The 16,107-nt window shown below is 37.4% G+C and overlaps 1 protein-coding gene across 1 annotated transcript in view; it reads left to right on the top strand.

Annotated features, from left to right (window-relative positions):
- Positions 1–16,107, top strand: part of LOC126335365 (oxidized low-density lipoprotein receptor 1-like) — a 99,816-nt gene that overhangs the window by 43,036 nt on the left and 40,673 nt on the right. The window contains exon 2 of the mRNA XM_049998569.1: positions 4,892–4,976. Within this exon, the coding sequence (XP_049854526.1) occupies positions 4,907–4,976 (70 nt within the window). The 5' untranslated portion in view covers positions 4,892–4,906. The remainder of the gene's footprint in view (positions 1–4,891; positions 4,977–16,107) is intronic.

Below are 16,107 nucleotides of genomic sequence, written 5' to 3'. Positions count from 1 at the left end.
GACTTCCTGACACTTAAATCTATACTCGATGTTAACAAATTTCTCTTCTTCAGAAACGCTTTTCTTGCCATTGCGAGTCTACATTTTATATCCTCTCTACTTTGACCATCATCAGTTATTTTGCTCCCCAAATAGCAGAACTCCTTTACTACTTTAATTGTCTCATTTCCTAATCTAATTTCCTTAGAATCACCCGACTTAATTTGACTACATTCCATTATCCTCGTATTGCTTTTGTTGATGTTCACTTATATCCTCCTTTCAAGACACTGTCCATTCCATTCAACTGCTCTTCCAAGTCCTTTGCTGTCTATGACAGAATTACAATGTCATCGGTGAACCTCAAAGTTTTTATTTCTTCTCCCTGGATTTTAATACCTACTCCAAATTTTTCTTTTGTTTCCTGTACTGCTTGTAAATAGCCTTTCGCTCCCTGTATTTTACCCCTGCCACCTTTAGAATTTGAAAGAGAGTATTCCAGTCAACATTGTCAAAGGCTTTCTCTAAGTCTACAAATGCTAGAAACGTACTTTTGCCCTTCCTTAATCTTTCTTCTAAGATAAGTTGCAAGGTCAGTATTGCCTCACGTGTTCCAACATTTCTACGGAATCCAAACTGATCTTCCCCGAGATCGGCTTCTACCAGTTTCTCCATTTGTCTGTAAATAATCCGTGTTAGTATTTTGCAGCTGTGACTTATTAAACTGATAGTTCGTTAATTTTCACATCTGTCAACACCTGCTTTCTTTGGGATTGGAATTATTAAATTCTTCTTGAAGTCTGAGGGTATTTCGCCTGTCTCGTACATCTTGCTCACCAGATGGTAGAGTTTTGTCAGGACTGGCTCTCCCAAGGCCGTCAGTTGTTCTGGTGGAATGTTGTCCACTCCCGGGGCCTTGTTTCAACTCCAATTACATAATAAATGTTAAATTCTTTTACATAAAACCAATACAATTTCCTTCTTAGCTTTGAACGTCATGGTCAGTAGCCTTGCACCAATGTGCTTTCCGATAAATAAAGAACAAAAGTCACTATTATGCACTAAACATGACAAAAAATATTCTGTTACCTAATGATTCCACAAGGTGTCATGCTGTCATCTTTCAATGTGTTTTTTGTGGAGGAAATGATGACCTGATGTTTAACTGAAAATACTGATAATTTAAGTTTACTATATCTTTTAAACAAATGAAGTTACAGAGTTGATATTTACAACGTTTTTCATTTTAATTTTGCGGTTCTATATGAAATATTGATCATTAAGATTGACCAAAGCATGCAGATTTTAGCATTCAGGTCTTTGTTACAACACTTGTCAATTTCATTTTAACAGTAAATCCTAAACTATTATAGATATGATCAATATTCAGGTTTTATTGGGATTGCCATGAAAATTTATGGAGGATGGCAGATTAAATTTACTGTGGCTTGATTCCCTGAATTACTCAAGAATTTAATAGTTTTCATAAATGTTTCCCTTTATGTCTGGTCTCAGGTCTGCCATATTTAACACTGCTATGCCTCCCTAGGTTTCCCTGAGACTTAGGTTCTCTTCTGTCCCACTTGCACATTACAGTGTTTAGGCCTCAATAGACAATAGAAGCCTGTGAGTTTACCCATCTCGTGATGAATCTGTGCCCTTGGTGGCAAACAGTCCTGGACAACAGGGTTTGTTTCACAGTTCCTGAAGGCTGACTCTTTTGGCCATATCCTTAAATGAGAGCGAAATGCTCGTAAACTCAGACCCTTCTCTAGCACCGAAACTGTAGTGTCACCCAAAGTCTCTTAAAACTTTTAAATAACAATGGAAAGAAATTTTGTGAAGCCTGATAGAGGAAACCTTTCAAAATTTCATGCATTTACATCTTATGCCCACATCATTCAGTAACAAATTCAGATTTCATCTCTCTCTGTTGGAATTGTGGAGTGTGTAGCACCTCCTTTTCTTTTCCCCAGTAACTCACTGAAAAATCTTAACACAAGCTTTAATAAGAAAATTTAATTCTAGCATTACTGAGGATGAGGAACCATGGAATGTGAATCACCCACGAGCTTCACTTTAAGTTTACATTTATTGCAACACTGGCAGTTAAAACACCAAAAATTACGTGTTGCAATTGACTAGATAGGTCACAGCTATACTGACAACAATTTACACAAAACAGATTAAGGCTTACAAATTAAGAAATTTTAAATTCCACAAAAATTAGGGAATAAACAGTTAAACTGGAGAACAACTTGGTTCAGATTTGTCTGGTATGCATTATAGCACTGAAACATCTTTTGATGAAATAAATCGTAGAACACGGAGAACTAAGCAAATTCCTGATCAGTTAGTTTAATTTGAGAGTGAAATTTCAGTGGGCTTACTTAAACACTAAATAAGACAGAATAAATCTAGCACCCATTAAAAGGAGCATATATATTAAATCATGGAAATAGCATAATAAATTTAAAGATATCACAAATATATATAAACAGGCTTCTAACTCACCCTGAACAATTCAGAATATAAAAGGGGTTACAAATTATTCTTAAAACCATCACTTTGGGATCACATTGGCCATGTAAAGTCAACTTAATAAACTCGACCACAATAAGTTACTCTCCAGAGCTATATAAAACTATCATAAGATCAAAGGAATCCTACTGGACCAGCGCTGACCTAAAGCTAGCTTGATGAATTAAACCCCTTCCTAAGGCTGAGGCAGGTAAAGAAAGGGTAAGATTGACCTCATCAAGGTGCTAAACTCATTAATTGGAGCGATTGGCTGAAGAACAAACAGGTCACGATAGAAATCGTAACAGACACCAGGAGCTGGGCAACTGTAATGGTATATAGCAGGTGGACGGCCCCTACTGTTTTGGGGCTGTTGGCCATGGAAGGCGCTGTAACAGCTGTACTAGACTTGAATACCATCCTCTGACCAATAGTGTAACCAGCATATTGGCAAGGCATTCATCTTCATGGACAAAAATTCATGCCCCCACCATGCACATCTTGTGAATGACTTCCTTCATTATAATGATATCGTTTGACTAGAGTGGCCAGCATGCTCTCCAGACATGGACCCTATAGATCATACCTGGGATAGATTGAAAAGGGCTGTTTATGGATAATGTTACCCCCCAACCACTCTTAGGGATCCATGCCGAATTGCCATTGAGGAGTGGGACAATCTGGACCAACAGTGCCTTGATGAACTTGTGGATAATATGCCATGATGAATACAGGCATGCATAAATGCAAGAGGTCAAGGTACCGGTGTGTACAGCAATCTGGACCACCACATCTGAAGGTCTCGTTGTATGATGGTACAACAGGCAATGAGTGGTTTCCATGAGCAAAAAAAGGGAAATATGATGTTTATGTTGATCTCTATTCCAATTTTCTAAACATTTTCCAGAACTCTCATAACCGAGGTGATGCAAAACTTTTTTTGATGTGTGTATTTGTCAACTAAAGACTCTCAGCCCAGAAGTTTTAACAAAATTAAACACTGGTCATGAAAACTTTCAATATATTATATTCACAGCTTTGTTTGACTGATGGAAACCATGGAAAACCTACACTGGCTGACTCCTGAAGATAGCCTCCCACACATCACTCTCATAGGGACCACTGAAACGCTAATTAGTGCGCACAGAGTCATTCTTGCTGCATTCCATACATCAATGGATTAGAGAAAAGTGTTAATACATGGCATTACAAACACCCTAATAGAGGGTACAACTGGAAATACCTTCTTCCATGCACTTTAGCTGTTTGCAGCCTCCTACATGTCACTCCCACAGGGACTACTGATACAAGATTAGACTATGTAATTTCTTAGACTTTCCCAGCGATTCGATGTTATCTTGTGGAATCAGGTGTATTGCCTGTGGTCTCAGTTGTCTCAACATAATATTATGATGCATTAACTTGACGTATTTGTCAGGTGTTTCCTGTGACTGATCGACAAGCTGACTGTGTTCCATACCTATGCCTGGGTGGTGTCCAGTGTTCGCTATGCCATCCATGCCCTCTGCGGCTGTTTCTGGTGGCACTATTTGTCTCTAGGCATTCTGTCTTCCATCCATGACCGTTTCCATGGTTTTCCCCGGTGGCGGCCACATCAAGGTGTTCTCTACTATGTCTGCACCCACCAGGGGCATTACTACCACTATCAACATGCTGCAGACATTCCTTATGCTGCTGGTGACCACTTCAGCTTTCTGTCATGCCTCTGTCATTTTCCTGTTGTTGTGGGTGTGGTACATACCTAAAAGGTGCACTTCATGTGAATCAGGCTGCTGTGGGAATTATGTATTCTGTTCATGCATGCCACAGCAATCTCTTGGGGCAGTGGCCACCATCTGGAATCCTGTACTATGTCTATGTCTGCTCCAAAACCTCGGATCAGACACAGAACACAATTACAGAGATTGCTGTTGCACGCATGGAAAGAATATGCAATTGCCAAAGCATCCTCATTCAACACAAAGTGCACCTCATAGGTGCATACTGAACCTATAATGCCAAGAGAATGACAAGGGCACAACAGAAAGCCAAAGCAGTCTCCAATAGCACAAGGAATGCCTGCGCCATCATGTCAGTAGTGCTAGTAACACACCTGGTGGGTGTGGACTTCGTCCAAAATGCTATGGCATGGTTGCTGCTACTGTGAGCAAATAATCATTGAATCTGGTGGTCATTGATTTGAGTATCTCATGATTTTTTACAGCAGCTGTTATTTGGTAACTTAATTTCATCAGTTCTGTTACTTTTTTGCTGGTTGATAATGCTGCGTATCATTTTTGCTTTGACGTTTAAATATATTTTCTGGAAATATGTTATTAAAGTTATGAGTCAGTAAAGTACATTATTTTTATAGTTAATTCTTTGCTTTCAGCCATCTAAAACGACAATGGTCTTCTTTTCAAGAATTCATATCTGGCTTACACTACTGGTTGCCATACCTAGTACAAAATCAAATGGTAAGTCACCCATGGATTATATTACAAATATATTTGGTGGTTGACTATGTGTAACATATACAGTGAAACTGTTGTTCCTTAATGAGCTTCAGGATTAATTGTTTTGTAAATGTTCACCCACTCATGAACACTACAGGCAATGGGTAGTTGAAGGTTTCTGTTCCATTGATAATGTTTATACTATGGTAGCAGTAGTCTGACAGGAAAGTTTTTAGAGATATTTGGAAAATATGTTTATTAATTATCTCTCTCAAATTTGAAGGGACTTTTTCTAGGACTTTTGGTCCTGTTTATGACGCCTTTGATATGTATTTCATGGCACTGTTTATGGGCTTGTGGATGAGGTTCCATTTCCTGGTGTTGTAATCTACCCTCCCTCCTTTTTTGTTGTTACTACTGTTATCAATGGTAAAGTCTTTTAAAAAAAATATGAGAGGAGTAAGATTTACAATAAACTTACAACTTATTGTCTTTTCTCCCAGCTGGTTCCAGATCTTCATGTCTGTGCGTCTGATTCTTGAAGCAGAAATTTTCAGAAAGTAGGTTCTCATGTTTCAATTGATGTAAATAAATTTGATAAATCCCTGTGCAGATATTTATTTTTCGATGTTTATTTGCTTCACATTTTACTAGGCCTATATCACACTGTCTTTTGAATTTTCGCTTTAACAAAGCTGAAATTACATTGTTCTTCCAAAATACAAAAAGTCTGATCACATCAGAGGCATTCCCACTACAGCTTCCTCACTCTGTGGTAATAATGATATTCCAAGGGTTTTGCAAATTTTCTTGACAAAATAATTTCTATTGATGTATAAATGAATCCAGAAATAAATGTACTAAAAAGTGTCAGATTGCATAATTACTAATAAAAATTTTAAGTGTGGCAAATGTTTCATAATTTTAAATGTTTCTAAACTATACATACAGAGCTAGTACTTATCAATTGTAACAGTGAAAATAAAGCAAATCGAATTCATAGTTTTTAGCTTGAAATATAACATATTGTTTAAAACATTACATGAAATGTTTGAAATAAACAGTTGAGATAATACTGACTTGTCCAAAGTTCAAAAATTAGTTCTGGTATCGACCACTTCTGTTGAGGAAAAGTGATGCTAGAAGAGAGTGTCCCTTTGCAATATCCCCCTCACAAAATTTGGAGACAATGTCTTTGCAATATTTTGTGATGTACTATTAGGTGTACCAAATGGTGTACAAAATCATGCCAAAAGATAGATTAGAGATGTATAGAAGTATCTGACACATTATATACTGCAGAAAACACAAGAAAAATATCTACTATATAAGTCATAATTTATACATATATCAAGACAAGGAATTTCAATTTTCAGATCAGTGTAACATTCTGTCACGAGACAAATGATACAAAATTGAAACTTTACAACACTAAACTACAGAAATAAATACAGAGAAAATGTAAATTACTAGAGTTACAAATTGCAAGTTTACATCTATAAAGTCACACTTTCAAAATCTTCAGAAGAGAAGAGAAAAAATGTGGAGCCTAAGTGTACAGCGAGTGAACTGACTCAAAAAACTCACAACGAAGGGTAGAAAGCGGAAGAATATACCCAATCATGAGTAGGAATATAACACAAAATCAATCAGCCCTATAAACCAGAGTATTTAAGGATATGTTGATTCATGAACAAAGAAAATAATGAAAAATTGTTAGCATCTAAGCTCACAATGTGGGGACCGACCCATGAATCCAAACCACATGGGCACACACCAGCAAAAAATGTTTTTTCACAACAAAATGAATAAAGTTCACAGTAATATATCAATAAGTTCAATCATATGTCAAGAGTAATTGTAGGAAGCATCTAGCCTCAATCAAAGTCAATAGTTGTATGAGTCTGTCCACAACTCAAGTTCCAGTCTGATACAATATTGCAATACTCAGGATAAATGTAGGTAAACAGAGTCATAAATAGCTTTGAATGATGACATAATGGAGTAGCTTGAGGACTAAAACCGATGTGTGAAATCAGAAATGTATACATCTTGTTATACTGTCTATACTTACACACTATTTGCTAACTGTTCATACAAACTAACCTACATACATAGAGGCCTAGAAGAATCATTTGCAATTGATAAAAAGTACATACTGCAGGGCGAGTTCCCCTTCAGTATATCCTCTCTTCTCGATATCTGCCAGGCCTCAATCTCCGCTAATTTCAAGTTGCCACCGCTCATACCTCACCTGTCTTTCAACAACTTCTTTGCCTCTGTACTTCCGCCTTGACTGACTTCTCTGCCCGAACTCTTTGCCTTTACAAATGTCTGCTTGTGTCCGTGTATGAGCGGATGGATATGTGTGTGTGTGCGAGTGTACACCTGTCCTTTTTTCCCCCTAAGGTAAGTCTTTCTGCTCCTGGGATTGGAATGACTCCTTACCCTCTCCCTTAAAACCCACATCCTTTCGTCTTTCCCTCTCCTTCCCTCTTTCCTGAAGAAGCAACCGTTGGTTGTGAAAGCTAGAAATTCTGTGTGTGTGTTTGTGTGTTTTATTTATTGTTACTGTCTACCAGTGCTTTTCCGCTTGGTAAGTCTTGGAATCTTTGTTTTTAATATATTTTTCTCATGTGGAAGTTTCTTTCTATTATATATATTAAAACCAAAGATTCTAAGAATTACCAAGCGGGAAAGCGCCGGTAGATAGGCACAATAAATAAAACGCACAAACACACACACAGAATTTCGAGCTTTCGCAACCGGCGGCTGCTTCGTCAGGAAAGAGGGAAGGAAAAAGAAAGATGAAAGGACGTGGATTTTAAGGGAGAGGGTAAGGAGTCATTCCAATTCCGGGAGCGGAAAGACTTACCTTAGGGGGAAAGAAGGATAGGTATATACTCGCGCGCGCACACACATACACACACACACACACACACACACACACACATATCCATCCATACATACACTGGTGTCTGTGTTTGTATGGATGGATATGTGTGTGTGTGTGTGTGTGTGTGTGTGTGTGTGTGTGTGTGTGTGTGCATGAGTATATACCTATCCTTTTTTCCCCCTAAGGTAAGTCTTTCCGCTCCTGGGATTGGAATGACTCCCTACCCTCTCCCTTAAAACCCACGTCCTTTCATCTTTCCTTTTCCTTCCCTCTTTCCTGACGAAGCAGCCGCCGGTTGCGAAAGCTCGAAATTCTGTGTGTGTGTTTGTGCGTTTTATTTATTGTGCCTATCTACTGGCACTTTCCCGCTTGGTAAGTCTTGGAATCTTTGTTTTTAATATATTATTAATTACATATTAACATATATTAATATGTTTCTTTCTATTATATATATATATATATATATATATATATATATATATATATATATATATATATATATATATATAGGTACCAGGATGGCCCCCTTGTAGGCCAACCTATTCATGGGTCGCTTAGAGGAAGCCTTCTTGGTTACCCAGGCCTGCCAACCCAAAGTTTGGTACAGATTTATTGATGATATCTTCATGATCTGGACTCACAGTGAAGAAGAACTCCAGAATTTCCTCTTCAACCTCAACTCCTTTGGTTCCATCAGATTCACCTGGTCCTACTCCAAATCCAATGCCACTTTCCTTGACGTTGACCTCCATCTGTCCAGTGGCCAGCTTCACTCGTCCGTCCACATCAAACCCACTAACAAGCTACAGTACCTCCATTATGACAGCTGCCACCCATTCCACATCAAACGGTCCCTTCCCTACAGCCTAGGTCTTTGTCGCAAACGAATCTGCTCCAGTCAGGAATCCCTGAACCATTACACCAACAACCTGCAAACAGCTTTCGCATCCCGCAACTACCCTCCCGACCTGGTACAGCAGCAAATAACCAGAGCCACTTCCTCGTCCCCTCAAACCCAGAACCTCCCACAGAAGAACCACAAAAGTGCCCCACTTGTGACAGGATACTTTCCGGGACTGGATCAGACTCTGAATGTGGCTCTCCAGCAGGGATACGACTTCCTCAAATCCTTCCCTGAAATGAGATCCATCCTTCATGAAATCCTTCCCACTCCACCAAGTGTGTCTTTCCGCCGTCCACCTAACCTTCGTAACCTCTTAGTTCATCCCTATGAAATTCCCAAACCACTTTCCCTACCCTCTGGCTCCTACCCTTGTAAATGCCCCCAGTGTAAAACCTGTCCCATGCACCCTCCCACCACCACCTACTCCAGTCCTGTAACCCGGAAGCTGTACACAATTACAGGCAGAGCCACAAATGAAAGCATCCACGTGATTTACCAACTGACCTGCCTACACTGTGAAGCTTTCTAAGTGAGAATGGCCAGCAACAAACTGTCCATTCGCATGAATGGACACAGGCAGACAGTGTTTGTTGGTAATGAGGATCACCTTGTGGCTAAACATGCCTTGGTGCACGGCCAGCACATCTTGGCACAGTGTTACACCGTCCGGGTTATCTGGATACTTCCCACTAACACCAACCTGTCAGAACTCCGGAGATGGGAACTTGCCCTTCAGTATATCCTCTCTTCTCATTATCCGCCAGGCCTCAACCTCCGCTAATTTCAAGTTGCTGCCACTCATACCTCACCTGTCTTTCAACAACATCTTTGCCTGTGTACTTTCGCCTCGACTGACATCTCTGCCCAAACTCTTTGCTTTACAAATGTCTGCTTGTGTTTGTGTATGTGCAAATGAATATGTGCGAGTGTATACTTGTCCTTTTTTCCCCTTAAGGTAAGTCTTTCCACTTCCGGGATTGGAATGACTTTTTACCCTCTCCCTTAAAACCCACATCCTTTCGTCTTTCCCTCTTCTTCCCTCTTTCCTGAAGAAGCAACCATTGGTTGCAAAAGCTTGAATTTTGTGTGTATGTTTGTGTATCTATCGACCTGCCAGCACTATGTATATATATTTTATGTCTGACTGGATTTAAAAGTTTTCACAAATGAAACTTCAATAAACAGGGCTAAATAAAAAATGAACTAGTAAGGTGATCCTAAGATACTATTTCTAATTTTTACAGTACAAAATATAAAAATTTATTACTAGATATTTAATGGCATTATCCCATTTCAATACTCAAAAATGTGCTCATTTATTATCATGGGATATATTTATCAAACTCTAAAGCAGAAATCTATTACAAAACATAATTATATAGTTGTATGACCCTGCGAATATAGTGTGTCATTGATTTAAACCCAGTCAGTAGATAATACAGAACTTTAGAAATCACATCATCTTGCATATGACATTCCTGACAAACAAAACACAATTATATAGTTGTGTGAATCTGCAAATGTAGAGTATATTTTCTCCCAAACTAGGGACCATTATGCATCCATATTTAAATGGCTTGTCTTTTATACCAAAAGTTAACAGTACCTGAAATTTTACAAACTTGCTTTGCTTACCAATAGCTCCTCTTATCTTTACACATGCAATGACAGTTCCACAAAATTCTTACTATACTTGATCTTGTCTCTAAATTTTTCAGATATAGCTCAGATTGGGCTACCTGTATGAATCAAACAGTTACATTCCAGGTGATCAATCTTAATTTTAATATAAGGAGACACAAAATATGAATCATCTTCTCTGTTGTCAGACACTTCATGAAAAGATCATTTTCACTTTCATCAGGTGCTACATCCACACTCTTCACAGAGCTGTATCAACTTTCCTGGTATCATACCAGGTCACGAGTTTGTTTAAGCCAAGTGCTAGGCTTAGCCAGGTGATAGAAGACATAGGACCACTCTGTAGGGACTTTGACAAGAATGATGAGGTGATAGTAATAGGTGGGGCAGGAAACAGCCTGGCTAAGGATAGGAATTATGATATTAAGAGTGACCTCGATAAAATAGGAGCTGCAACAGGATGTACGAATGTGGGTTTTGTTGAGGTATTGCAGCGTTACGATCAGCCCTCGGTTAACCCTTTTGTGTGGCGAGTTAACAGAGAGTTGAGCGAGCAGCTGCTGGATGGTGCAAAAACACACATTTATACAGTGCCTGTTGGTAGCATTGGGATATGGGGATACACTCGACATGGCCTGCACGTAAATAGTCTAGGGAAGGATAGATTAGCTGATTTAATTGTAGGTCGTCTAAAGGGGGCCACTAGCACTCAAGGCAAAACCCCTGTGACCCGAAAGGGCATAGGGGCACCTTTTTTAGGTTGAACAAGATGTCCAGACAGGCAGCTCTTAAAGGTAAAAAAATAAATGGTTCGAATAAAGGTAGAGGAAACAATTGTGTTAATATATTTCACCAAAATATCAGGGGATTAAGGAACAAAATAGACGAACTAATAATTTGTTTTGAGAATATTAAAAATACAACAGAAGTTGATGTACTGTGCCTGTCTGAACATCATATAACTACACAAATGGAAAATCTAAATATTAATGGGTATAAACTAGCAACTTAATTTTGTAGAGACAATATGGAGAAAGGAGGAGCTGCCATTTATGTTAAGGGGGAACATAGTTTTAAAAACATAGAAACCGCAAAATTCTGTGTAGAACAGCACATTGAAGTATGCGCTTGTGAGCTTAAATTGGACAGTGGTAAATTCATAATTGTGACTGTGTATAGGTCCCCACTTGGAAATTTTCAAATGTTTCTTAAAAACCTAGATCTCTTGCTGTGTTATCTGTCAGAAAAGGGAAAACACATTATCATTTGTGGAGATTTTAACGTAGATTTTCTTAAACACTCAAGCAAGAAGAACGACCTTGAACTATTACTTTGCTCTTACAATCTGACATCAGTCATTGATTTTCCTACTATTATTGTACAAGACAGTAGCACCCTGATAGATAACATTTTCATAGATCAAGATAAATTAAAAGAAGTAAGCACCTATCCTATTAAGAACGGGCTTTCTGATCACGATGCACAGCTACTTTCAATTTATGACTTTGCTCTATACAGTAATGCGAAAAAAACAAACAAAATAATATGCCCAATTAACCATATAACAATTCAACAATTTAAGGAAAGCTTGAAAAGGGTAGACTGGGACGAGGTTTATCGGGAACCTGATGCAAATGTTAAATTTAACTTATTCCATGATAAACTGGTGGGTATATTTGAAAACAGTTTTCCTAAGAAATTAGTGAATCATAATTCAAATAAACTTGATAAAAAACCATGGCTGACTAAAGGGATTAAAATTTCTTGTAGCCGGAAATGGGAACTATACCAAGACACTAGAATAAGTCGAGATGAAGAAAAGCTCAACCATTATAAGAAATATTGTAATATATTAAGGAAAGTTATAAAAAAATCCAGAAGTATGTGTATCAAGTCTGAGATTAACACCTCTGATGACAAAGTTAAAACAATATGGAATATAGTTAAAAGGGAAACAGGGCAAGCAAGGTCACAGGACAACAGTATTACTATTAAGCACAATGAAAAGCTTATAAATGAAAAATCACAGGTTGAAAATATTTTTAATAATCATTTTATAAATGTAGTGGAAAATGTAGGCACCAGCTGCTCACCAGATAGGGCAGAACTCTATATGAAAGAGGCATTCCCGGTGCAAACAAATGAAATTGAAATCCTACCCACCTCACCGTCTGAAATTAAGAAAATAATAAATTCACTTAAGAATAAAAACTCACATGGAACTGGTGGTATCTCCAATAGAATACTAAAATCTTGTCCACACCTGATAAGTCGAGTTCTTAGCCACATATGTAATAGCTCATTGAATCAGGGAATATTTCCGGACAGATTGAAATATGCCATAGTTAAACCCTTGTATAAAAAAGGTGACAAGACAGACGTCAACAATTATCATCCTATTTCACTTCTGACATCCTTCTCAAAAGTGTTTGAAAAAGTAATGTACTCAAGAGTAACTTTACACATTAGTGGGAATAACGTTTTAACAAAATGTCAGTTCGGTTTTCAGAAAGCTGTTTCAACAGATAGTGTTATACACGCTTTCACTGATCAAATTTTAAATACTCTGGATAGTAGAACATCACCAATTGGGATTTTCTGTGATCTCTCTAAGGCTTTTGATTGTGTGGATCATGGAATCCTCTTAGATAAGCTGAAGTACTATGGAATGAATGGTTCAGTACACAGATGGTTCACTTCATATTTAACTGGTAGAATGCAGAAGGTTGAAACAGTAAACCCACATAGTACACAAAGGGCAGCAGATTATTCAGACTGGGGATGTATCAAGAATGGGGTACCACAGGGTTCTGTCTTGGGGGATTTATTGTTTTTAATATATGTTAATGACTTGCCTAATTATATTCATGAAGATGCAAACTTGGTTCTCTTTGCAGATGACACAAATATTGTAATCAAGCCTAAAAAGCAAGAATCAGCTGAGGAAAATGCAAATAATGTTTTTCAAAGAGTTATTAGGTGGTTTTCCGCAAATGGACTTTCATTGAACTTTGAAAAAACACTGTACATACAGTTCAGTACAGGGAAAGGCATAAAACCGGAAATAAATATAGAGTGTGGGGGAAAATCTTTAGCTAAAGCAGATTGTTCAAAATTTCTGGGTGTCTGTATTGATCAGAATTTAAACTGGAAGACACACATTGACAATCTACTGAAATGATTGAGCTCAGCTACCTATGCTATTAGTGTCATTGCAAATTTTGGGGACAAGCACATCAGTAAGTTAGCTTACCATGCATATTTTCATTCGTTGCTTTCTTACGGAATCATCTCTTGGGGCAATTCATCACTAAGAAAGAACGTATTTATTGCACAAAAACGTGTTATCAGAATAATGTCTGGGGCTCATCCAAGATCATCTTGTAGACAATTATTTAAAGAATTAGGGATATTGCCAGTAGCTTCACAATATATATATAGCCTAATGAAATTTGTTGTTAGTAACCCAGATCACTTCAGAATTAATAGCACAGTCCACAGCTACAATACTAGGAGACAGGGTGACCTTCACTACCGTTCATTGAATTTGACATTGGCACAAAAGGGGGTGAATTATACTGCCACAAAGATTTCTGGTCAATTGCCAAACAATATCAAAAGTCTGACAGACAACCAATCGGCATTCAAAAGTAAGTTAAGGGAATTCCTGAATGACAACTCCTTCTACTCCATAGATGAATTTTTAGACATAGGCCAAAGAAATACAGTAAGCATTAACAATTGTACCGTATATAAGACTAACAATGATTATTTGGGATAAATGAATCTTGTGTACTTTGACACGTTCCACATCATTACGAAAGAATCGTGTTCATGATCCATGGAACAAGTAATATAACTAACTAACTAACTTTTTTTTATTCATGTTCTCATGTAAAGATTGAACACAATGGATGGATCCATGGCACAACTAACATTGCTTGTTACAGAAGGAACACAAAACACATTACTGTCAAAATTACACTTCCTGCTCAGATCTTCTTTCACTTCATTCTACCAATTGGGATACAGATTGTGAGCAACCCCAGCTAACTTATTCCAGAATACACATTTATCTATGTTATCATCAATCTGGTCCCAAACAAACTTCAAAAAGTTTTCAATTTCATTCTCTAGGATCACAGATACCTCTGGTTTACTGTTTGGATCCTTACTCTGCATGACATTAATGAAAAACTTTTTAGACTGGATGGGTATTCCATGACTCTTACTTATAATACCACATGCATCACTTACCGTACCTGTATTGTCAACATCAATCAAAAATTACTCTGAAACTTCATTATTCTTAAACTCCACAAGTACATGATACTCATCATCATCATCATATTCCTCCAAAAGTACCTCATCAACATCATCAAATGAAATGAAATGAAATCACTAACAACACAAATCTCATCTCCATCAAAGTCACGTACTTCACCTATATTCATCTGCAGTAACCACCAGTCTCAGATTTACCAACCTCAGTTATTTCACAGCTCTCATTCACATCTACATCAAAAATATCACCTATTTCAGATCCAATATAGTGAGCACATGACTTAAATACATCAAGAACACTGTTTTCTGACCAGATGGAGAAATCGTTAGTACATACTACATCAGAATTCTGACTACTCTCACGTTCTGGTTTGTGATTAGCACCTACATCACCATACTTAAACATAGTATCCCAGAACTTTTGATTAACACATAAACAAGAAATCTGGTATTCCTTCTGTTCAATTCCAGATACATGTACAATATCATTAGCACTGTTTTTGTTGTCTAATTGCAAGTGTAACTTAGGGGTCCTGTGCATGTTGTATTTCCTTGCCCCAAAACTGTGGACCTTTATTAAGGCAAACAGCCATTTCCTGAGGTACTTCTATAATTGTTTCTTCTATTAAAATGTCCATGGCTATCCCCGTTGTTCCAATTCTGCTAGTGTTCAAAATTTCTCTCTCTATTGACACTATGATCCTAATGGAAATTACCATTATCTCTGTTTCTGTAATTACTCCCAACATGATTTCTATCATTATGATTATTATGGTACATACTTCTTTCTACTGCTCTATCCAGTCTGTCAAGATAAAGTAAAAATTGTTTAAGACAATCATCGGGTCCGTGCACTAAATTCCACTGCAACCTTTTTGATAATCTCCATTTAAGTGCATGAATCAAGAGCATTTCATCAAATGGTTTGTCAAGGTGTGTTAATTTTTTAAATTGGTTGTTACAAAACTCTTCAAATTACCATCCCTATTCCTATGATTAGAACCATTCAAAAATTCATTTTTGATTCTCCCCTGTTCAGCTTCTGACCAAAATTTATTTAAAAAATTTTTCTCAGAAGTTTTATATGTTTCCCAATGACTTAAATTGAAATTTACCAATGATAGAGCTTCGTCTTCAAGACGTCTTTTAATAAATTTAATTTTTTGATTGTCATTCATGTCTGACACAAAACTGTCTCTACAGTGGTACAGAAAATCCAGTGGATGTAAATTGTCTGGTGGAAAACTTTTGATAGGAAGTAAACATAATAAACAGTACCAAATTGCGTAATTAATAACAGAAATTTTAAGTGTGCCAAATATTTCGTAATTTTGATTAGAATAGATTAGATTTTTTGTTTCATAGGTCTTTGCTGAGGAGATCCTTGTGGAAGTGGAACATGTCAATTTTTTTATTTTTACTTTTTA

The sequence above is a fragment of the Schistocerca gregaria genome, chromosome 2 (genome assembly GCF_023897955.1).
Source record: "Schistocerca gregaria isolate iqSchGreg1 chromosome 2, iqSchGreg1.2, whole genome shotgun sequence".
Taxonomy (NCBI): Eukaryota; Metazoa; Arthropoda; class Insecta; order Orthoptera; family Acrididae; genus Schistocerca; species Schistocerca gregaria.
Note: the sequence above shows the minus strand (reverse complement) of the source record. Positions and strands in the feature narration are given on the sequence as shown.